At 42.4% G+C, this 24,907-nt stretch overlaps 1 protein-coding gene and 1 long non-coding RNA gene across 4 annotated transcripts in view; one reads left to right on the forward strand and one right to left on the reverse strand.

The window, feature by feature from the left end:
• Positions 1-13,623, reverse strand: part of SLCO5A1 (solute carrier organic anion transporter family member 5A1) — a 62,144-nt gene extending 48,521 nt beyond the window's left edge. For 2 of the 3 annotated variants that reach the window (XM_048507163.1, XM_048507161.1), the window contains exons 1-2: positions 13,471-13,623; positions 10,541-11,939 (exon numbers count right to left, since the gene is read on the reverse strand). In XM_048507163.1, coding sequence (XP_048363120.1) covers positions 10,541-11,468 — 928 coding nt within the window. In that variant the 5' untranslated portion in view covers positions 11,469-11,939; positions 13,471-13,623. Of the gene's footprint in view, positions 1-10,540; positions 11,940-12,993; positions 13,113-13,470 lie in introns of those variants that run through there. The other variant, XM_048507162.1, reaches the window with a different exon arrangement.
• On the forward strand, positions 13,399-20,618 carry LOC125438711. The gene is made up of 3 exons (XR_007245389.1): positions 13,399-13,538; positions 18,119-18,150; positions 18,472-20,618. It is a non-coding gene; the product is annotated as an uncharacterized LOC125438711 (long non-coding RNA).
• The last annotated feature ends 4,289 nt before the right edge of the window (positions 20,619-24,907 follow it).

Below are 24,907 nucleotides of genomic sequence, written 5' to 3' on the forward strand. Positions count from 1 at the left end.
TTTATATATTTAAGATTCATATCTCACTCCAATGCAGCTAACAATAGTTTTTTTTAAAAAAACAGTATTACATTTGATAGTCATTTTGATGGTGTGAAAATAATTATTGATAGCAGAAGATATTTGGAGCTCTGTGTTGTCTAGAGGTTTGTCATCCTCTATATGCTTAAACTTTAAAGAAAATATTTATAAAATTATTCAACAGTTGTATCTCACACCAAAACCAACTGCAAAATTATACAATATAACATTACAACATACTGGAATAAAGTTGCAAGTTTTTTTCATTATGTTTAAATAGGAGCAATTACATTTCTTCATTTTTGGGTAATTCTCAACTCATTTTGTTAAATTCAATTACAGCAGCTAGGTTAAACACTGCTGTTATCATCCTGCGTTCTCTCAGATAAATGGACTATCAGTTTTACCAGCATGGCTAATTGGCCATGCTGACGGAGGCTGATGGGAATTGTAGTTCCTGGACATCTGGGAGCCGCAGGTTCCCCTACCCCTGTTAGAATAGAAGGTTTCCTCTCCAGATAAACAGGAGTCTCAATCTTATCAGTTCTCTCACTAGCATGGCCAACACATGCTGACAGAGGCTGATGGGAATTGTAGTTCCTGGACATCTGGAGAGCCGCAGGTTCCCTACCCCTGGGCTAGAAGTTAAAAGAGACTTCAAATATTCAGGTTTTGTTAGATAAATAATGATGTTTATTTGATAGTCAGTCTTTTTTGTTGTAAATGGCAAAAGTTTTGCAATGCTGCAGTCCAAATAGATGAAACTAATTAATCATATTTGGGCAAAATGTGATGATATATAAAAGTTCATTAAAAAAGCCACCCTACTATTACATTCAAAGGCTCATTCCGCACATGCAGAATAATGCACTTTCAAACTGCTTTCAATGCTCTTTGAAGCTGTGCGGAATGGCAAAATCCACTTGCAAACAGTTGTGAAAGTGGTTTGAAAACGCATTATTTTGCGTGTGCGGAAGGGGCCTAACAAACTACTATGAAATATTTCTAATCCGAACTTCTTATAACTCCTACTATAAGTTGTAAACAACTCCTACTACAAGTTGTAAACAATTATTATCTCATAATACTAGTTCCCTGAGTCACTACCCAAGGGACTGGGTTACAAACCTTCCTAAATGGTAAAGGGCTGGGAACAATGGGCCTCTTCCACAGGTCTCAACTTGTCCCCCTTTCTCAAACTTAAAACAATCAAGAAGGGACAAACTAAAAACAAATGCATGTGGAAAGTTCTGTTTCATTCAAGACCAGAGATAGAAACCATTTGGACCTTATCTTTGCTTTTCATTGATTACCGGTAATAGCTGCTGGACATTAACTGAAATTCACAGAACTCATCAGAAGTTTTTAGCAATGCTCTTTAACACAGCAAAGGGCAATAGACACAACTCAGCATGCAGGTAAGCACTCCTTTGATCCCAATGAAACGTATGGAATTTATTTATGCTTACCTCAGTGCTGTCGTTCAAAGGCTGTGTAACTCGCCTCTTCTAGATATTTTATTAGCTAACGCCAAACTAAACAAGATAGCAGCCATGAGGACATTACCATCATTTTGAATCCATCTTAAAATGCTATGGGGGTCCAGTCTTGATCGGCCCACAGAGTTCTCCCCAACCCCACAAATTTTTAAACGCCAAAACATCCACAGGGAGGGCAACCGTTTTTTGGCACATGATAAGGCATACGGAGGCAGGAAACAAAAGTGCTACACTGCAAGCCTGAAAAATCGGGCCCTTGTGGCATTTTAACATGACTTTGAACGGCAGTGGCATCCTCGTGGTGGCCATAAGGACACTGTCACATTTAGTTTGATCCAGAAGGAGAATTAAATAAGATTTCAGAGATGTTATTCATTTCCAAATGCAGGTGCAGCAGGAAAGTTAACAGAAAGTATTAACATAAGAAGAGCAGCATCTCCCAAATTGCTATTAGCTCTAATAGGGAAAAAATAGGACAACTGTCTTTTTTCTACTGGAGCTGTCAGCAGCTAGAGTGGAAACTACTGCCCTCAGAGAAAAGGTGTGGGTACCAGAGGAGAGTTTGTGTGCATGCACACATGTTCAACAAAAACTAAAGAAATCTAGTGATCCATTCATATAATAACTCCGGTGTCTTATCTAGTTGCACCTTTACCCCAAGGTGCTTTCCAGAGTACCTCCTTCTAGGTGTCTCATTATGATCATGATCAGTTGAGGATGCTGTTTTAATATCATGACACATGGAATGGAATATTATCATTCCAAGTTCAAACAAGCAAAGGCACACAGTAAGGTCTCGGTGTCTTAAATGGCTGTCCTGATCACGATTGTGAAACTTGACATTCCCCACAGAAATCCAACAGTCTGAGCTTACATCAGTTTCAGAGTATGTGTAAGGCTAGCTTTCAAGACTTACAGCCTTATCTAAAGCAGGAGGAACTGAAAAAGCTCGGGGTGGTGGTGTGAAGCTGCACCAGCAGATCTGCCCTTCTTGCAGCACGTTCCCCAGCAGAGGGGCAAAGATGCCAGTGCCCAGCACCACACCAACGTTCCCATGCTCCCACCAGCCCCGTCAGCACAGTGGGGGCTTCTAGAGGCATTCCTGGGGGTGCAGCTGACATTTGGTGACTTCCACCCCAGCTTAGCAGGGAAGTCCGCCACAGCCTACTAGTCCATGTAGCCCTATGGAGGGCTTTCCGGTGGCAGAGAGATTTCAAAACATCTTTTGCTTCCCTGTGCTACTGGAAAGCCCAAGTGAAATGCAGGTTAGAATACCAGTCAATCAAGTGTTCAGTATTATTAAGTGACTAATCAAAGCTAGATTTCAGTCAATAGCACCTTGGAGACAAACAATATTTTTATGAGTATCTGATGAAGAGAGTTTTGATTCTCAAAGGCTCATATCCCTAAAAATATTATTGGTCTCTAAGGTGCGGTGTGACTGGAATCTACTGCAGACCAACATAGTTATCCTCTAAAAGTGACTAATCATAGGACATCTTATTATTTGACAATGATCTAATATTCTAGGAAGCCAAGAATGCTGCTGTACCTAATTGACTTACTTAAATCATATGCTGCCTCTGCCGGCTGGGTACCCAAATAATTTACATTGCTCTGCTACAGAGCAGCTTATTTTATAATTTCGATATACTGTCAATTACTAGCAAAGACAGATGTTGGAGCTTGCTCTCTGCCCCTAAAACCATCAGCAGCAAAGCTTCCAGTACAGCATCACCAAACAGCAACACTTTCTTTAGTAGGAAAGCTAATTTCTGATACTATTTTCCAAGTGATCTTCACAGTTGCCAATAGAAATTATGCTTGATACCAAAACAAAGGTTCTCATTTTCTTTGAAAGAGGATATCACACACAAAAACAACCTTGACAATCCATGACCACTGAACAGTTATCCAACAGCAAAATGAATCCAGTAGCAACCTTAGACAACAAGCCTGGGCTGGAACAGTAACTGAGAACCTGTTGCAAAAGCTTGCAGAGGGCAGTCAAGTCAGTCTGTTGCAGAAATAAACAAGGTGTTAAAGGTGAACAAATGTATTGTTGCATACACTTTTTGTGAACTAGAGGCCTCTTAGTTAGGTACATCAGTTGGCAGGTTTGTGTGTGTGTGTGTGTGTGTGTGTGTGTGAGAGAGAGTGAGAAGTGATTGTGCACATTATTTTGTATTTTTCAGGATGTCACAAACTATTCATCTTCTGTGTGAAAACCATTTGATTCCATTGTTAACATCTCTCTTGATACAAGTAAAAGAGCACAAAAGTTTAAACCACAATAAATCTGCTATCTATCAAGATGTTGCATGACTCTTTGGCCGTTTCTGCATGGGCAGAAAATGACGGCCTGGAGACGGTAAAAACACCGTCTCCAGGCCACCATTCGCACGGGGGGCGCAGCTGCAGCGCTGCCGCGCCGCCCTCGCGCCGCCCGGCTGGCCCGCAGCCGGCGTATTCCCAGAATGCTGGGAAGCGTTCTTTTTGGGAATACGCCGCCGTGAAGCCGCTGCCGAGCGAATGGCAGCGGCTTCACGCCGCCTCCCGCACCCGGCACTTACCTTGTCCCTGGGCCTCCGGCGTGTTGCCGAGGCCTGGGGACAAGCCCCCCTGGCCTGCGCCGCTCGAGCAGGCGCGCAGGGCCAGGGGGGCGTGTCCCCAGGCCTCGGCGACGTGCCGGAGGCCCAGGGACACGCCAGGTCAGCCGGGCACCGGCGCTCCACGGCGCCGGCGTCCCGCCTCTTCCCGGGACTGTCTGTGCGGACGGTCCCAGAGTCTTCGTGGTCCCAGAGTCTTCCGCCGTGCGGAAACGGCCCTAGTTAATTACAAAGAGGGGTTCAGTAGAAGCTTCTAAATCAGGGGGCTGAGTGGCAAAGGGCGGGAAATGGGAGGGAGTTGCAGGAGCGCAGATTTTCAGCACAATCCTAACCTCAGTCTGCCCCCTTTGAATTGGGGCGTCAGGGGTTGACCCTGCTTTGGGTGGCCTCATTTCCCCCTTCCCCGGGTCCTTCTTGGGGGGCGGGACCACATGGGGGACCCCAGCAGCGCCACCTTGGGTTGCAGACCCCTAGCAGCTCCACTAAGCTCCAGGGGCTTTCCTGGTGGATGGCAGCCTGGTTGTGTCCAGGTGAGAAACACAATGTCAGGTTTTAAAGGAGTTATTACTTGCAGCCCTGCAAGGTTGTACTCGTTGGGGCTGTTTGATGGGGAGGCGAGGGTGGGTGGGAATTGTTTGCTTCTGCATTACCAAGGAGGGTAGGAGCGCATGGGGTAAGCCTTGCACGTGGATCTTGGAAGGCTTACTTCAGAGTAAGCCAGTGGAGGTTAAGCTTGTAGACTGTGGAAGGAAGGAAGGCCGGGATCATCCTCAGCCATGGTTGTTGCGGGTTGCCAACTCCCAGCGGGCAAATCCCAGGACATTTGGGGGTAGATTCTCAGAAGCTGTGACTTTTGGGACCAGGGCGTGGGCCGTGCTCAGTGAGGAATATGGCTGCTGAGTCTACCCTCCATGGCAGACATTTTCAGCCCCTCCCTGGAAGTTCAGCCCCTCCCTGGAAGTTTACAACCCCATTAAAGGCACCAATTTTGATCCACCATCCAAGTGGAATTTGAAGGGGCTCGGGGGGGGGGGGGCATAATTAGTGTCTTTCAACACAAGAAAAGAGAAATGTGTGAAACGGGGGTTCTATTGCTGGTCATTTGAATAATGTACAAAACAGGCTCCTCCACCCTTTTTTTTGCTTTGATGGGTAAAAATGGGCCCCAAAGAAGGGAACTTCTCCCTGCATGAGAATATATACAGTGTTATCTTCATTTGAGATGTCAAAAAGTATTTGCGGCTCCAAGTGTTTTCTTTTCCAAATGGCTCTTTGGGTGTCAAAGGTTGCCGACCCCTGTTCTAAATAATACATGGGATGGGAAAAGCAGATAGAGGCTGCTTCTATGCAGATAGAGGCTGCTTCTATACTGTCAGGATTCTACGCTGCTTCTAAGGCTGCTATGAATTCAGAAGAACGCATAGTGTAACAGAGCTTTCATATATGGGTTTTTTTCTATACTTATTTTCCCCTCAATTCTTCCTTCCATATGTGCTCTGCAGGAACCTCACATTAGCTCTTGGGCTTAATGTTCCTTTTTTTCCCCCTTTACACATGTACTACTGAGTTACAACAATTCTATTAAAATTTGAAGTAAAAATAGATAAGTGGCAATAGATTGTAAAAGCACAAATAAAACAAAAGAGAATGATATAAGACACTTGGGGAAGAAAAGTGGACTATAAAGAAGTAAAATAAAAAGAAAGTACAGTGCAACAGCAATAATTAAAGGCCCTCTGTTGTAATAGTAGGGGGAAATGTTGGGGAAAACAGAACACCCCTCCCCAGCCCCTGCAACAGGCCAAAGATGGGAACCTGCAGCCAATGGGCACAAGACCTTTCCAGAGCAAGAAAATGTGAATCATTCTTTCCAGGTCACATGCTAAAATGCCAGGCTGTATTCTTTTCTTTTTCTTTGTAAAGGTCAAAGTAGAGCAAGTTAGGGAAACAGCATATTGAGGACGGGGAAGACAAGACAGTTATAGCATAGCACACTCCCCAGTCTTCACAGCCGCATATTTAGGTGGATTTAAAAGGGTCAGAGACAAATTCATGGAGGTCAAGTCCCTCAGTAGCTATTAGTGATAGTGATTAGTTGGATCTCCAGATTGAGAGGCTACAGTAGTCCTCTGAATACCGACTTAAGGGCAGGGTAACACTAGAGCAGGGGTCCCCAAGCTTTTTAAACAGGGGGCCAGTTCACTGTCCCTCAGACTGTTGGAGGGCCGGACTAAAAAAAACTATGAACAAATTCCTATGCACAAATGATTGTAAAATGTTTGATTTCACCTTTCAGCCTTTCTGTCATGGTCTATTTTTAGAACAGTGACCAAAGTATGTCAAGTACAGGGTGGGCTCCAAATATTGTTGGGGAGGCTGTGGAATACCTTCCCCTGTAAAAAAAAAAAAAAACAGAACTTTCCCAATGAAACATTCCATCTAACCCAGGATCAGGTATCTTCCTGGGTTCTTTCCTCCCTAGCAGCCAGCGAGCGATTCGCCAGCCTGGCTGATGCCAATGGGAGTGAGGCGGAACAGAAAGCCTGAGAGCAACACATGGAGTAGCTGAGAGGGAAGGGCGGAGCAGGTGTTGCCACATGTAAGGTTTCCAACTCTGGGTCAGAAAATTCATGGAGATTTGGGGGTGCCATCATGTAACTGCAATCAACAGCCGTTGGGGCCGGTTCCTCCTCTCCCTCAAGCCCCCACTGCACATGAATGGAGCCATCGCTGCCATGCCTGGCGGGCCGGATAAATGCCTTCAGGGGGCCACATTTGGCCCCCGGGCCGTAGTTTGGGGACCCCTGCACTAGAGGGACAATCTTGGCCCCCATGTCCAGCTTGTAAGTTTTGGGGAGATATCTGACTCAGTGAATCAGGATATTGGACCACTGCATAAGCCTGACCCTATACATCTTAATCGAATGCTAAATAGATGTGCCTCTCTAAGAACTCTCAGATTTCTCACCAATCTTTGCCACCTTACAAGGATTCAGGCTCCACATTTGATCATCTAGACAGGATAGGTAAAGAATAAGCACAATCACAGAAGCATAATCACAGAGCATTTGCCTAAAGATGTGGTATTTTCAGTGAATGACTTAAACAGTCAGCACTCCAGAAATTTGTAAACTTTTATTCTGTTTTTCTTCAAAGTATCAGTTTTGAGCAAAATTATCTTAAGCCACAATATTGCTTCTTTCAGATAATCACTGATTTTTTTCATTATTAGTAATTTTCTTGGCGCCTTTAGCTGCCAAAAATTAATGGGAATTACATACGCTTAACTGGGTACGGTTGTACAGAATGCATATATATAAACAAAAAGAAAAATATATGAGACAGACAGCAGAGTTTTCTTTTGTGAAAAAAAAAAGTGAATGATATTTTTACAAACTTTTCACCCTGAGGAATCCTTGCTCCTTTTGACCTTCAATACTGGCATGTACATACTAAGGTTTTCTAGCACTGCACTATCATGGAATGCATTTTAAGGGGAAAACTGCCAGTTCCATTAGGATGAACTAACAAAGATAACATGACAGAGGAATGAAGCAAGTGCTGCCTTGGGGAGGGGAACTAAAGGAAGAAGAACCACTCATCTCCAATTTACTGTTATTTATGTGCAAGAAGTTGCCACAGAGACCTTCCTCTGCAGAATACAAATTTAAACTTGATCATCATTACTTGCTTTTATTTCTATAGATCCTGATAGGGCAGGGTCTGAAAATATTGTAATTGAGTTCTCTCATTTTGCTTATGGCATGGAGGTCACAATGCGATTATTATATTACTCGCTGCAACATCCTCAAGAATGTTCGCCCTTTTTCAAGCAACAAAAACAAGCTTCCATTTTAAAATAACATTAAGGTTGGAAATATATGTTCAATTTTGTTATTATAGTAAAGAGTATGGCTTATAGTAATAACCTATTCAAGAACATCAATTTTCCCCCAAATATTCATTAAGTAAACAGAAAACTTGCTGAAAAACAAAAACAACAAAAATTCAGCCTGTCCTACTGAACTAAATTAAGAATGGTGAATTCTACTAAAGCTGATTGACCCGTTGCAGGAATGATACGGTTCTTAGAAACTCAGATACACATAACAGAGTAGGAATGTTAACATGGTTCTATACACAATGGTCTCAGTAACTAAATGCTCCACGTTACTTATTCTCTCCCACCAATATAAACTGTATGCTCAATTTCACAGAATTTGGCCCTACGGACCTGCAAGCCCCATTCCATTTTGGTGCCCCCAGCTGTGCAAGCACTCAGTTGTTGCCCTGAGTCTTCACCAGGTAACACATCACTCTCTCACATCTGCCCAACTCTCAGAGGGAGTTTTGCATGCTTCTCCTTCTGCCACCAGCTGGGGAACTTCAGAAATTCCCTACGAAAGTGTCAGCACTTCTAGCTTCCATTCAATTGCCATTTGAAGACTCCACCTAGTGCCCACATCTCCTACTTCCCAGTGACTGGTTACCATTGGGACAATTAACTGCACTTGTGCACTCCCAGGGAAACAGCCATCTAGCAACCAACAACCTCCCTTCCACTGGTGCCCATTCTGGATAGTGTGTTCAGAAGGCAGAGGACTAAGTGATATAGAGATGAAGTCCTAGCATTTAAAACAGAAAAGGACTTACAGTGGAGTAGGGGCAGTCTAGGCATATACTTGTACAGAAACAGATCAAGTAAGGGACACAAAGAAAAGATGCAAACACACAGTCCTCACTCCTTCAGGCCCAAACATGCCTGAACTGGTCTCAAAACTTGAAGGCAGTCTCTTGAAACTTGAAGGCAACAGCATTTTCATAGCTTCCCATTAACTTGTCATCTTTGTCCAGGCTGCCTGGCCTTTGTCTCCTCCATGTGGCAAGATGGAGCCCAGTGTGAGAGCCTCTTCCTGCGCTGCAAACTATTACTGGCTGGAATTAGCCAAAATGGTTCCTGTTCTCTCCTTGTCAAGGAAATGTAACTGATTAGTTTGCTCATGCCCCATGAGCCTAATCTTCACTTCCTGAGGTTTCTAGGGATACACAATCTAGCCTCCCATATCCAAAATCTGCCACTTAAATCAGGTTCCAGCCTAAGCACGAGCTTGCTATTTCATTGCCTGGGAAAGGCATTTGCATTTTTAGAGCATTAATGGCTGGATACTTGTCAGAGCAGCTGAGAGGATAGGCAACATTTAGGAGCGATCAACTTCCTCCTTTCTGTCTGTATTCTGACAACTGAAAAAAGACTTTTGAAATCAAGTGTAGGGGTTTTGCAGGCACCAAACCTTGCCATATTGGGATGTGGCCAAAAGGTAAAGAGCATAGTTCTCCACATCCCCTGTTCACATTAAACACAATTATATCAGAGAAAAAACATAGCCAACCCTAACTTATTTTTGCCATCAAGTCACATCTGACTTATGGTGATCCCTGCTGGAGTTTTTGAGGCAAGGGATTTAATGAGCTGGTTTGTCATTGCCTGCCTCCTGATATTCCTTGAAGGTCTCTCATCCAAATACTTGCCACAGTGGACCCAGCTTTGTTTCTGAGATCTGACAAGATCAGGCTATCCAGGCTAAACCAAACTAGAGGAAAACATTTTTCACTCAGCTTCTCAGATGTAAAGAAACAGGATACAAATACCCAAAAATCCAAATATCAACATTGAAAGATATCCAATTCAATTTTTCAGGTTGTGAGTCCAACTTTCAAACCGTGCCAGCAAACAAATGGTAAGTTAAATGCCAACTACCAAATACATCAGTCTATGACTATGTTTACAGAAGGGTGTACTTCTGGTTAAACTCTGTTTTACAGTAAGTATCAGCCTGATAACTTCAGGACAGAAACTGTGACATTTTACTGTATGCATTGAAGATTTAGTTCTGTGCATGTAATAAAATATCACAGTTGTTTCCAGCTCTCTGGAATGAGGCACCACACTTTCTGAGGGCAATTAGCATGCACAAGGAAGGGATATCACCAGCATTATCATGCTAGGACCATAGATAAGCTATGCTCACGGATCTTTAAAGCAAGGTGGCTTAATTGTTAGCATTCCTTAGTATTTTGAGGCCAGGTGACTAGAGAGATGGAATGTTTGCAGACTCAAGACAGTCAAGAATGTTAACAACCAAGTAACTATATTTTGAAAATGACAAACATAAACTGTGGCACAAGCCAACTAAACTGAAGCATTTTAAGTTAAATTCATTTCAGTATGAAAGTTAATTGCTTTCTAGCCTTTTTGAAAGAGTTCAACTTTAGATAGATTGTATCTGTTATTTCATTTAAAATGTTCAGTGGATTTAGAAAGAGCTGCCAAAGTTCTTACAAAACATTTCTAAAAAGGTCCTGGTTCGTTCCAAATGTGCATATAAAGACTTTTACACAAAGCTACCTTACCTAAGTAGAGTGAAGAGTTTTCTTTCTTGACATTGTCATCCAAGTAGGTTGGTCCTAAGGTGTAGATGGGTGTGGAGCCCATGCCAATAAGAATCTGGGCACAAATAAATAAAGCTACATAGAGAGAGTGGTCATTTCCCCCAGAATCCTCTGCACAGGCTGGTGACTCCACTTGGTCTTTGCCTGTTATATTGCCAGTGATGCACAAGCCATCATTAGAGACAGAGGAGTTCAGTTCCTGGATCTGATATGGTGGAGAGATGAAATGAGGTAAAGAAAATATGGCAGCACCGAGAGCAATAAAGAACCCACCTACAGCAAGCCAGAGTGGCCTTCGCCCTCGCCCCCCAAAGTAACTGATGAACACCACAACCATCAGGCTGCCAATATCAAAGCAGCTGACCAGTAGCCCAGACTCAGAGCTTTTCAGACTGTACCTCCTCTCAATGGTGGTGATCACACTGCTCAGATAGCCAGACACCATGAGAGACTGAATAAACGTCAGGAAGCACATGCAGACCAAGAAGAAGCGGGAATCTGTCAATACTTTGCTGACAAATTTTCTACCGGGGATCACTAGAAGCGTGGAAGCCGGGGAAACTCCTTGACTAGTGCCAGCAAAGTTATTGCCATCAGTTCTTCCATTAAAACTTCCAGTTCTTAAAAAGCTGGAAGCTGTACAAGGCATCACAGTCCTGGAAACAGCAGGGTCAGGATCAAGGCCACCTTTCTGCTCAGAGCCCCCCTGGAAACTCTGCAAGCAAGTCTTCTGGGTTGTTACGAGAGCACTTTGTGTGATGTTAATTCGAAAAGAAGATCCATTCAGGACCGGCAGACTTTTCGACTTTAAACTCTCGTCTTGCTTTTCTGGCTTCTGTCCCCCAAGAGAACAGGGGCGCTGGTGCTTTGTTACTCCTGTCAAGAACATTCTGAAAGTAAGCCTGACTTGGGCTCAACTATCAGTTCCTAAACAGAGGCACTGCCATGTTCAAAACAGTGCCATTGCTGCCTTTTCCATCCCAACAGCGTGCCAGCATGCCTTCAGTTGCAGCCTCTCTGGAATAAGGAGCCTATAATCCTGAGAGTGTCCATCAATGATTCCGAGCACATGTCCAGCAGCTTCTTTGTTGCTCCATCACTCACAGTACCTCTTAGGGACCTGTCTGCTCATCCAGCAAGAGAATTTATAAACAGACTGGGCTGGGCTTCTCCCCCTTCACAGAAAAATTCCCACGTGGATTAGTCGGCCACATTGGGCAATGGAGAAGTGTCAGAGCTCAAACTGAAGCCCAGCCACCTTGGGAGAGAGTCCTTCATTGATTAGATCACTGGCAGCTCCACTTGCAGACAGGGAGAGAATGTCCTCCAGCCTCTGGCTTAAAGCGTCCTAATGGCAAATCTGTAATGCAGAGGGAGGGAGAGATCAAGCAAAGAAGGTCAGCATACTGCTTTTGTCTTGCTTCACACAGCTGCTGCTGCTGCCTGGAGCTAAAAAAGAAAGATAGCACTTTGTTGTAAGGCTCTCTGCCTTGAACAAGAAAGCGGGATGATTGGGATCCTCTTGCCCTCCCCTTTCTGTGCACCCTAAGGCAGAAGCAATTTTAATGATCTAAACATTAACCCATCATATATGCCATTTACTTAAATACAAGGAAACAACCATAGAACTCCCACAATCTTAATTTCCTCTAAAAAGAGAAATGAGATATCTGAAGAGAAGACTAGATCCTTTTCAACACACACACGCCTTTCCAGCGTGGTCTTTGGGCAAACATGCACAAAAAGAGCATGTGCCTAATGCAGAAGTCCTGTATGCAGACATTACAACTCCTCCCGATGAAATAGCAAAAGGTCAACATACCAACTCCTTTATTTTCATAGCTAAAAATAAATAGGCATAAATATTCATCTTCAAATAGCAGGGATATTGCAGACAGTCTGGACCCCATGCAATTTGCTTCCCTGATAACAGAAAGTGGGGTTTTATAGGATGCACCCTTCCCATACAAGAAACAAATAAAGGAAGGAAACAAAGAGTCTGTAAACACATCTCTTGTTGGCACATGTCAACTGACAGGACAACTATGTAAAAGACACAATAGCATTACTTAGATGCACTTGGTACAAACTATCAAGAAGTACATATACATTCATTTATGTTCACGCTGCACACCCAATGCGACCACATTTGGAGGACACAGGGACAGCTGCTATCTGCATACATCCCTGTGTTTAGACACAGAAGAATGCCCATCTGCTTCTCCATCTGGAAGAGTAACTAGACTGAGCATTTCTTTGGGAGCATTTGCCTTTGTGAGTGTCTGCCTGGGCTTTGTGCAAACTGATAAAGGCACTGCCACGCACTGAAGAGGGAACAAAATAGGCAGGGGGGATCAGATTAACTAGCGAGCTGTCTGTAGCAGGCAGCAGCCCGCATAATAAGTTTCACATACTCAGCATCTGAAGTGCCTCTCCAAAGAGCCAAAAGCATCTCAGCGGAAGGTTGTTGAACAGCTTGCGCATGTTAGCCTGCATGTGCGCCTCTGATTTCCAAGCATCGACTGCTTCCAGAATCTCTACCATGAGGAAAGCGCTACTAAATCCAATGGTAGGAAAGTCTTCCACAACTGTAGCCACAGAAAGCATCCGGAGGACTTCTCTTAAATTCTACCTCTCTGTGTGACTTGCAGCCACTGATTCCCATGCAAGCAGATCTTCGCTTCATGATGAGCCATGAGAAACTGCCTCGATTGGGTGGGTGGATTGCGGGGGGGGCGTCTGATGCAATGCCAATGTCACAACTCTCAGATGGGGAAGCAGGTCTAAAAGTCAAAGAGAACCCAGGACAGAGGGAGAAGGGAAGAGGGAGAAGCAAAAGGAATCCCAATCAGCAGCACCTTCCCGGGATGAAGACACAGCCTATTACTCACTCTGCTTACTGGAAGGAGGACAGCGGCAGGGCAGAAAGCAGCAGCAGCTGGGTGACTCCTCGGCGGAGGTAAATATGCCAAGCGATCCCAAGTCTGCCTCCCCTTGAATTTCGCCTTCCCCACCCGGCCTGACACTCGCCCCGGGATCCCCGCGGCGCCCTCCCCCGGCTCCTGGAGGCAGAGCGCAGCGCGCAGGCGCACTAGCCTCTCTCCTTTGTGAGGGGAAGCGACGCTCCTCGCACAGCCCCGCGGCTGCTCCGGGTTTCCACCTGCTCCTGTCTTTCCAGCGGCTGCAGCGCGGCTTCTCTGGAGGCAGAGAGAAAGCTGCTGCCGGCTGGAAACACAATAGGAGCGCGCGGGGGGAGGGGGGGTGTTGCCTGAAGGGATCACAAACTGCTCCTAACTGATCAGTAGAATCTCATCCCACTGGCCCAGAGCTCTTCATTCTCACTGAAGCCCAAATGCTTCACATTTAACTGAGGTTACTTCACAGATGATGATTATGATAATAATAATAAAATAATAATAAATAATAAAATAAAAACTTGACCAATCATGCACACTTGCTTGGGGATTAACCCCCCAACCCCGTCTTCAGTGAAGAGGCTTAGGATTGTGGCGGTTTTGGTCGAAGCAGTAGTAGTATAACAACGACGGCTCTCTCCAGTCAGGTAGTAGTCCTTGGGACACCTCAGAGCACATAATAAAATACTGCTGAATCAGACAGCAGCAACAAAACCAGGTTGAACAGCTCTATGAAGTGGTTGGGAGAAAAGGGAAACAACAGTGGGGTTTCCCCAAAAGCACCTGAAGAATGCAGTGGTCTTCAATGAGAGAAAAGGGGGAGGAGTATCTGGATAAAACCGGTTCCACTACAACAAAGACGAGACTGTCAGCGAGCTTTCATTGTGATGCTGTGCATTGACTACCCTCCCCTCCCAACCCATGCTATCTCTTATAACTTCAAATCCATTTTAAAAGACCACTTTGTCAGTAATGCCGTTGGCCCAGTTCCTTAGTCCTCCTGCCTTACAAGTGTTAAGCCTAAATACCTGTGATTGGGGTGAATGCAGATTCTTTCCCTGTGTATTCTTACATCCACCACCCTCATTTGTCTGGCTGGCCCAGTCTAGCCTTATGTAAATTTTTATAATATAAGCAGGGACCTGTCTTCTTGAATTTTGTAAAGAACCATCCACAGTTTTAGATGTTATGCTGATCATGTTATTGTCATTGAGAACCAAAATATATGTATAATCAGACATTTGTGTATTTAGAAACCCATTCTTTGGATTTGCAGTTAATCATAAACCCAGCTAAAATGTTAATCCCAACGGCAATATTTCAGAATATCCAGGGACAAACCAACACACACATAATATAACAACGGTTAATGTCACAAATTATTTAATCGTGGCTTTGTCACTTTTTCAGCTTAGAAGTTCTTTAAGTGACTTACAAAGTGGAAGCATTAATATCAGTTAGCATTACTATTGTTAGAAGGTGGAATGCCCATTGAAACTACCTCTGATCTGATATCTGATCTTACAGCACTTACTGTACTATCTCTGATCTAACAGTACTTACTTGTAGATTTTGATGAGTTCCACAGTTGATGGGCAGCAACTGAGAATACTAAGTCTGCATCCTAAAATTCACCAGGAACTCCCTCTTAATATATTATCTATGTAGGTGAGATATTTTATATGAAAAAATGGGGGTTTCTAGTACTACCCCTACTGTGACATAGTCTTAATAATCTGTGCTGCCATTGGCCAGCATCATCAGAGTTTCAGTATGACTTCAGTACTGCTCACCTGTCCTCTTCATTAATTTCACTTCACTAACAAAGTGTGTGAAAGCAAATGCTATGAATGGGACAAATTAATGATAGCTCAACAACCTATAGGTCAACAAATTCCTTGAAAGACCAGTCATCAAGACAATTACTAATACATTCCATAAGTCAGCCAGATATTAGTTTTAGACTCAAAAGACAAGAAACAAAGTCGGGCATGTCTGTTTTTGTGGACCTGAGAAACTTAAATGTCAGAAGCCAGTCTCTCAAAAAGTTTCCATATGATTATTATATTTGCATTACATGCACTGAGTTTTTTGATGCATTAGATTTCTGGTCCTTGACCTGGATGGCCCAGTCTAGTCTGATCTCATCAGATCTCAGAAGCTAAGTGGGGTCAGTTGTGGCTTGTATTTGGATGGGAGACCACAACGAAATACCAGAATTGCTATGCAAAGAAAGGCAATGGCAAACCACCTCTGTTAATTTTTTTGCCTGGAAAACCCTACTGGGTTTTCAGAAATGGGCTGGGAGGTGATCTCCCACACTACGCAGTCTTCCTCAGATGGTCTCAGTGACCACAGTTAGAAAATGTTGCATTCAGGGCAATTAATCATGTGATATTCCACAAAGAAGATCAGCTTTACCTTACAATTACTATGCTGGAATTTTAGCTCATTATTTAGTTAAATATTAATGTTCAAAGACAATGATTTTTGAAGGTCTAATGAACTATAACTTATGAGTCAGAGGCTATAGCTATGACTATCCTACCAGGACTATTTCACCACTTTTAATTTTGTCTCTAACAAAATCTTACCCATTTACCCAGCATGGTTTTAATCAATGTTGTATTGTAAATTGTTTTATTTATATTGTTTTAAGTGCACTGTACACTGCCCAGAGCCCTCTGGGGGTGGGCGGTCTATTAAATTTAACTAATAAATAAATAAATGGAATCCAGGGCAACAGAGATCCAACAATATAGTTGTGGCATGACAATTTTGTTAGGAAGGGACATTAGGAAGGGCTGTACAAAAACAGAACTCTATCCCTGAAAACCAGTTATATGAAGCCAATTATGTCAAATAGCTGATTGAGGCTATTTTCTGATATGCTGGAGATAGAACTGAAGTAATTACAGTTACTGCATCTAAAATGTGGTTCCAAGAGAACTTTAAACAGGAAATAATGTTCCCTTTCTACTTATACTAAAATGTTTCTGGTCACACTGTTTCTTTAATTTTAGTCATTTTTACACCGTAAATATTAGCAAAAGTTAACTAAACTATGCATATTCTAAATACGGAGCAATTTCCTTATGTTAATTATATAGTGTCTGAAATAGGGGATTCACTTCCCCTGTCCACATATGGGATTCACTTCTTTTAACTTTTGTCCTGTACTCTTCTACTATATCTACCCTTCTATTTCATTTACCAATTTCCGCGGGGATACTACACCAAGTGTCATTTATTTTGGAGACTGAATAGCATAAGGCTATCAAGAAGTATAGCTTATACTTGTGAAGAAGTGTTCCACAAAGCTTTCTACTGTCACACTCCACAAAGAGAACTTCTCCCAGCATGCTTCAGCCTTGTTGAGATAACACTGCCTCTGGCATTGCTGCACATCACAAGTTCAGCATAGATGCAGATAGCTTCAGAAACACAATACATTAGGCTAAGTCTGTGACACAGCCTTAGATACAGGTAAGCCATAGTGATAGTTTATAAACTAAATAACCAAGAAAGCTTGCAAAAGGATACAAAACTGTACTGGTTTAAGTATGATTATTTTTTAAAAAAATGTACCTACATCAGTTAGATCAGTAGATTGTAGTTATTATGACATCAGACAGAACCTGGCAGATTACCTGTTGTCTATTTCTAGATCTGAATTCCACAGAAATTCCAAAGTTCTTTGTAAATGTACAGAGAATTACAGCCAGAAAGGACAAACTTGGCTATGCCTAAGATCAATGTGTTGGGAACTTTTTGCATGAACCTCCTTTGCTGAAAGCGAGATTGTCAGGAACTCATTGGACGGCTTTATCTCCAAAATGTGGAACATCATCCCTCATGAAGTGGAAGTGTTGCCATCTTTGTGGGTCTTTGGGAGATTTTTAAAGACGTTTTTGTTCCAGAAGACCTTTAAATTGATGAGTTAACTGAGTGAGTGTTGATAGTGCCATCTTAGACAGTTTAGGAACTTTACAGGTTAATAGCAACACTCTGAATTGCACCCAGGGAGAGAAAAAGTAACCACTGGAAACATTTTAAACTAAAATGTTCAATATTTGTTGTGTGGTATATAGGTAGGTACAAATGTGATGACTGTTGGCAGAGTAAACAAAGATGCGCAACCTGACTAAAGTGTAGATAAAACTTTATTCAGGAATTAACATACTTGATGGCCAATAGAAGAGACACAGTCCTACCTACCAAGTGAGAAAGAAAGAGAGACTTCCAAGAAGAAGAAAGAAGAAAGAACTTCCAAGAAGAAAGATATTGCCCTAAGAGTATTTATTTGTTTGTTTTAGATTTAGAAGCCATTCTTCCCCTTACAGGCTCAGGGCAGCTTACAGTAATAAAGCATAGTAAATACAGCATTTAAAATTCCAAGTTTGAGTAGCAATCTGGAAACAGACAAGGAATTACACTTATCAGGAGAGAAGGGGCTGACCTCACTATCCTATCTAGCCATCTTCTTGCTGCCCTCAAGGGTCTTCTTCTCTCTACTTTGTATGCCAGACATTGCCTATTTCAGCAATGACATACCAAGGGAAGGGAATAGGTCTGTAGTTCATTGTGCTGTTTATTATATTCATTATCCTATTTTATGTTGTAGCTCCCACTCTCTGGAAAGGACTCGCTGAGGAGGTGAGGACCACACCATCATTAGAAACCTTCAGAAAGCACTTCAAAGCCATTGTATTTGCCAGGGCTTTTAATGTGGTATAAGTAGACCGGTAGATCTTTTTTTTTTGGTGGGCGGGGAGGGAGTGGTAACTTGGTTTTATTCTGTTGGTTTTAAATAATAATTCCTTAACTATGTAAGCTGTCTTGAGCCACAAGGAAAGGTAGGCTATACATATTAAAATAAAGTTGTAATTCATTATTTTTTATTTTTTGTGATCCAGTTGCTGAATTGTTTATAGTAGATCTTACTTTTTTTCCTGTCACTCAAAATCGCTCAAACAGGACTGGGGAAGAGCCAGCAAGAGAAGAGGCACAACAAGCTGAACCTTCCTAGATGCCAAGTGAGTTCTTCCAGAAGGAAGGAGGTCTTCAAGGGACCAGCTCTCAAGAACTTGGATTGTACCCGCTCAAGTAGTCAAGCAAGTGGCTGGTGGACCCAAACGTGTTCTCTACAAAAGTTGTGCTAATATTTTAGCTTGATATAATTTATAACTGATATAATTTAAGGGCAGAAGAGACAAAATGGGTGTCCTTAGTTAAGAGAAATTTAATTATGCTATATACCAGGGATGTCAAAAATACTGGATCCAGGTCCTTGAGTTGGATTATCAGGCTCGCAAGCTAGCTGGGGCAACCCACTCCCCACTCCTGATCTGGCCTGGCTCACCAGTCCAGGCAGTCACCTGACCCCACTCTCAAACTGGCTTGGTGAACTACTCTCCCCCTCCCCCCATGCCAATTTGGGCCGGCAATCCTATTGCAGGCTCATCAGCCACCTCCCCCTAGGGCTGATCTGGGCTGGTGATCCCATTGTGGACTCACTTGTCAAGGAAGCTACCTCCCCCTAGTGTTGATCTGTCTGGTGATCCTGCTGCGAGCTCATCAGCTGAGACAGTCACCCACCCCATTGGCCTGACCCAACCAAGTCAAATTAATGTCACAGCCTCTTAACAAATGAGTTTGACAGCCCTACTATAATCTCTTCCCAAGTTCTCCAGTGCAATTGCTTTGAGTTATTTTAGTGCCTGAGGACTGTAAGAACATTAATTTTCCTGGGTTGATTCAAACCACAGTAATGCTAGATAATTTCTTTCCCTCGTCCAAGGAGATATTCATTACAGCACATAACAGAAAATCTCGTATAAAAAAATCAGGATAAACCTTTTGAAAATGCATGTAATCCTAACCCTGAAAGAATCAAAATTCAAAGGTTTTTGTTGCAAAAACTGTTCAGAGAGGATGAAAGTATATTTTTAAAAACCCAAGCATGATAGTTTGGGCATGCATAGGAATAAAGTATATTTCAGAGCCCCTCCCACCCCTCTACAGACTTGGAGGGATGGGAATCTATTACATTTATAAGCAAAAAAAATGCAATTAGCCATTTGGAAACATTAGGGGGAAAAATCCAAAAACCAGCAGTGGTATAATGCCTTTAGCATAAACCAAATTATCACAAAGTACTTAGGAAGTAATATTTATGAATGAATTTGTACATCACTATAAATGTAGATGTCTTTCTATTTAATGTCCATAAGCATTTGTCTATATTTTTAATTGATGGGAGATGGCAGGAAGAAATAATGTAGCTTAACCCAATCAAGGGGATTTTAGGCATTTCATCGTAAATCTTGTGCTGTAAAAGGTTTTTTCACAAGGCTACATTTTAAGTTGCTGCCTCTTGAGAAAAATGCATGCATACAAGTAACAATAACAGGATTTGTAAATAACACTTTCTACTCACACTGTTTACAAATGCTTATATTCATCAGAGCTCTTTGCATATTGTCTTCTGCCACGTGACAAGTGAACAGGCAGATGTAAACAGACAAATGATGTTAGAGTCAGATTTCACAACTGAGTCACATAAAGCCTATAATTCTCTCTGTCTCTATCAGAAAAGAAACCAAGACAAACTAATCAGGAAAGGAAACGTTTCATGCATCCAGCCATAGGGCAAGTACTCTAGTAAAACTGGCATTATTTATGCTGCTTCATAAAATTAAAAGTATACCACTTAATTCCTCAGAATCATAGCACTGTACATATCCTTTCAATGCTTTAAAAAGATATATCCAGTGTACTAAAAATATTAGTGGTGTGGCTAAAATAATCCCACAGTAAATGGGACCCATCTAAATAATAACATCTTACATCATATCCAGAAGGCACTCAGGTTTTGACCACAGCTGACCTTCAGTGGAAGGAGAGAGAAGAGGGAAGATAAGCTAATGATGCTGTCACATGCTATTTTATGACTAAAGCAAACAAAGGATGGACTCATATGACTTTTCTTCAGAATCTGTTTTCAGTGTTTTTTGATTGGGGGAAAAAACCCTGGTTCATTTCAGCTGGCAACTAAACTATTGAGGAGCTAATTTTTGTCTAGGAAGCAGGATATAAATAATAAATTATACTGGCTTCGTGTATAATGACTCCGAGAATGAACTGTGATTTGGGAGGGCTCCAATTCAAATCCTGCCTCTGTGCTGGAAACCAGGGAGGCTAGTTGGAGAAGGACCTTTGATGAAGATCTCAATGGACAGGCTGTTTCGCATGGGAGAAGGTGACAAACCAGATATGTATGTGCAGGGCTTTGATTTTTATGACGGTACTCACCAGTACTGAGTATTAGCACATTCTTAGGTAATAATAGAATCAATAACATCAATTATAGAAAAGTTTAGTGCTCACTTGGACATGTAAGTAGAAATAAAATCAGAGTGTCCCTAAGATTCAACCTCACCCCTGGAGAGAAGAAGAGAAGAAGAGTTTGGATTTATATCCCCCCTTTCTCTCCTGCAGGAGACTCAAAGGGGCTTACAATCTCCTTGCCCTTCCCCCCTCACAACAAACACCCTGTGAGGTGGGTGGGGCTGAGAGAGTTCAGAAGAGCTGTGACTAGCCCAAGGTCACCCAGCTGGCGTGTGTGGGAGTGTACAAGCTAATCTGAATTCCCCAGATAAGCCTCCACAGCTCAGGCGGCAGAGTTGGGAATCAAACCCGGTTCCTCCAGATTAGATACATGAGCTCTTAACCTCCTACGCCACTGCTGCTAGGTTTAGATTGTCCAAGCCCCGTTGCTGCGTCCAGAGCATGACTAACCATGGCCAGATTATTCCTTCCCAAAAAGAAGTATGACAGTGTAGAAACTGAAGGGGGAAAATGGGGCTTTGAGGCAAAATAAATTACTTGTGCATCTAAAAATAAATACCCACAAGCTGTGTACTTGATCCTAAAAAAGGGACTATAACTTCATTTAGCACATGCTGAATATTACCTGTCTGGGCAGAGGTATTCTAATGAAAGTCAGATTAGGGTAGTGGTTAGACTAGGACTGGAAAGAGGAAGATTATCATTATTTTCCGATGAGTTTAAGCATATAGAAGTGATGGATCCTTTTTCCACCCTAAGGAAAGAGCATGCCTTATATATTAGTTCCCTGCACAAGACTGTTATAAACACTCTCAGCCACCCATCAGAGCAGGGTCTGGAGGAACCAACCATCGAATCCAGTGATCAGAGTTTTAAGCAGCTTTATTAATAAAGGGAGCAGAGCAGGATGGTGTTTCCTTTACTACTCAAAGCAGCATAGAAATTACAGCAGTTTATATTTCCCTTATCTCCTGTGATGCAACGGTCCCACTTCCTCCTCCCATTTGCCACGAAATCAGGAGGTACAACTTTCTGGAATGCCTATTACATATTAAACATATCAAACATTACATAGACATATCAAAGCCCCTCTCCGTAACAAGCCCCCATTCCCCCTATTCCCATAATCATTACTAAAGCCCTCCATTTCTTGTTTTTCTGGTGAGCTAAACCAGACTAGTAAGTTTCTTCATAATGAATATCTGCTTGCATTCATACTTCTGAGAAATGGCTATTCTTGAGAAAATGTTTCAGCATACCTTAAGCAGAACTCCTTATGAAATTACTTGTGCATCTAAAAATAAACACTCCTTGCAAGTATTGAAGTCTATTAAAAACAATTTTAACCCCTTTATAACAAGATCATCAAAATATCCTTGCCACTATTTTCATAACTTTTGCTTGCTGTGTCAACAAAATTAGTATAAGGAACTAGTTTGCGAGTGTTTGATGCAACAGCTTTGCTGAAACTAAATAGGACTGGGTCCAGTTTGAGACCTCCACGCAACCCAGCTTAAACTCAACAATGGAAGAGAGGCAAGATGGAAGAGAGGCAAGATGTAAATGTAACAAATAATAAATATAACTATTTTAACTATCTTCTGCCTTCTCTGGGAAACAATTCCATATTTAGATGGCTGCTGTATTTAATTTGCCTTTTATCTACATATCCACAAAAGAATACTTTTATCATCCATGGGAACAACAATCAACATTTCAACTCCTTTTATAATCTGCTATAAATAAACACATGAAAATATCTAGCAATATCTACAGACATTGCTACTTTGAAAACATGAGCCTGAAAAAAGATCACTGAAAGATCAGTACCATTAAGGTTTGTGGGTTTTTAATGTCGAGGAATTTGTAGAAGCAAATACCTCAGAGTTAACTTTTACAAAAGAGCAAGGCCAAAGAGTAAAAGAATGTGGTTAACTTTTCTCCTGCTGGCATTTTGGCAATCAAAATGTCCTTCTCGCAGGCTGTGTGAATCTTTCAACTTGTGTCTTTTTTCCTGGCTGGGGATAGGGACAACCAACAGCTGGACTGTGCCATTGCACACTGGAGTCCTTGAAGATACTTCCAAAGAAAGACAGAAATATCAGATGACTCAATTACATATCTCCCATCTCCTGTGGATTTTGGTCCTACTGTTGATAAAATACTCTGGAAACACAGAATGAAGAATTCTTTGTTCCAGTCCCACGTGACATTAGTTCATCTAGGTCCGTGGTGGCGAACCTTTGGCACTCCAGATGTTATGGACTACAATTTCCATCAGCCCCTGCTGGAAATTGGCCATGCTGGCAGGGGCTGATGGGAATTGTAGTCCATAACATCTGGAGTGCCAAAGGTTCGCCACCACTGATCTAGGTCCTATGATTCATAACGTACCTTGTCAGTTGTGAAAAAGTGCCCTCCTTCCTTTCTTTCACCAGTGGAAAAGCTAGTCAGATTTTAGTGTTGTTGTTTAAAACAGTGAAACATCTGACATTTACAAATATTTCACAAATGCATTTGGTCACTCAGGCAGTTTGAGTGCATAAAGAAGAGAGTGAAATCAGCCAGATAATTTGCCCATCATATTTCCCCTCTTCTTTCTTTTGAAGTGCCCCTGAGTCAGAGACTGTTTATACATTTGGCATGGACTGCTGGCACTCTGGTTAGACGAGAAGGGGAAAGTGTTTTAATGGGATCCCACCACTTTGCTCTTCTCTGTAAAGTGGGTTATCATTGTTTCTTGCCACTCAGCAAAAACATGATGAAATGCACATCGTGGTCTTTTGAACTAGAGCAGAAAATCAGTTCTGTCTGCCTTCCCCCATGAAAATGTATAAAATCCTCTGGATCAAAAGCTTTACAACACATTTCACCAGATAGATCAGGGTCTGTTCTCAACATTTTGCTTACTCTAGCAAATTATTTTTTTGTTACTAAAAATGTTCCTAGAGTAATCATTAATTATTAAATTATTAGTGATAAATACTACTTATAGTCAGTCAATCAGCCAAGTACAGAATTTGATAACGAGGAGCGAAATGCAGGCGATTTTAACATGCTGTGATGATTGGGACCATAGCACATTAAGGAGAGGGCTCCTATTTTCTTTCCCTGAACCATTTCAAGTGCCAAAATGGGTAACTGTGGCCAAGTCATCCCCATCCAGGAAAAAGCACAACTGGTGCACTAGCCAAAGATGTTGATGGGTCTTTCTGGTCGTCACTGCCATCTGGGCTTCCAGAGACAGTGCCCCATCCACGATGACCCCAAGAGCCCACACCTGGTCTTTCTGGAATAGAATCACTTTTTCTAGCACCAGGTGTCCTTCAACTCCCCAGACTTGGCATGAAAATGGCGTGACTAGAATGAATTGGTCACTTGCTGGCCCAGAGGGTGGGAGTGAACTTATGGTTGTGATCAGGGAGAATAATGGGCTTAAGTTAGGGGTAACTACCTGCTAGATCCTTCTGTGCACTAAGGGTATGCTATCATAATCAATCATTGCCTGAATTCTAAGTGGGGAAGTGACTGATTTGATTACTTTCCAGTAGACCTATTTAGATTGATTTCTTTTTGTCTTGCTTGGAAGTACCTTCAGGCTGGGTGTAATTCTACTGGAACGCCTTCTGAATCTTGCTATGTGTCATATCACAAGCCTTCAAGGGAGCCTAAGTAAAAAATCGACACATCTGAATGGCAGTGGGGGGTGGGAGGGGCTGTCTATAGTAAGATCTAGTTGCCAGTTCTGGTATAGAAATTTGTGAGGATCTGGGCACAGTGCCTAAGGAGGGTAGAGTTTGGGGAGGTAAAGGAACTCAACAAGGGAAGGAAGCCCAACATAGATTCCACCCTCCAAAGGGGGTGAAACTGAGCTCTGTTTTTTGACAACCAGCTATAATGCTAAAACTTCAGACTCTGTCTGGAGGGTGACAGCCCTAGTTATATGAATGGCCTAAGACCTACAGGGCTTCTGCCAATCACACTAGACAATATTTACTTCAGGAGACCATATAAGGCAGCTTCACGTGTTCATGCATTCATGCGACTAGGTCTAAGGCCTGTT

Source organism: Sphaerodactylus townsendi, linkage group LG09, assembly GCF_021028975.2.
Source record: "Sphaerodactylus townsendi isolate TG3544 linkage group LG09, MPM_Stown_v2.3, whole genome shotgun sequence".
NCBI classification, from domain to species: domain Eukaryota; kingdom Metazoa; phylum Chordata; class Lepidosauria; order Squamata; family Sphaerodactylidae; genus Sphaerodactylus; species Sphaerodactylus townsendi.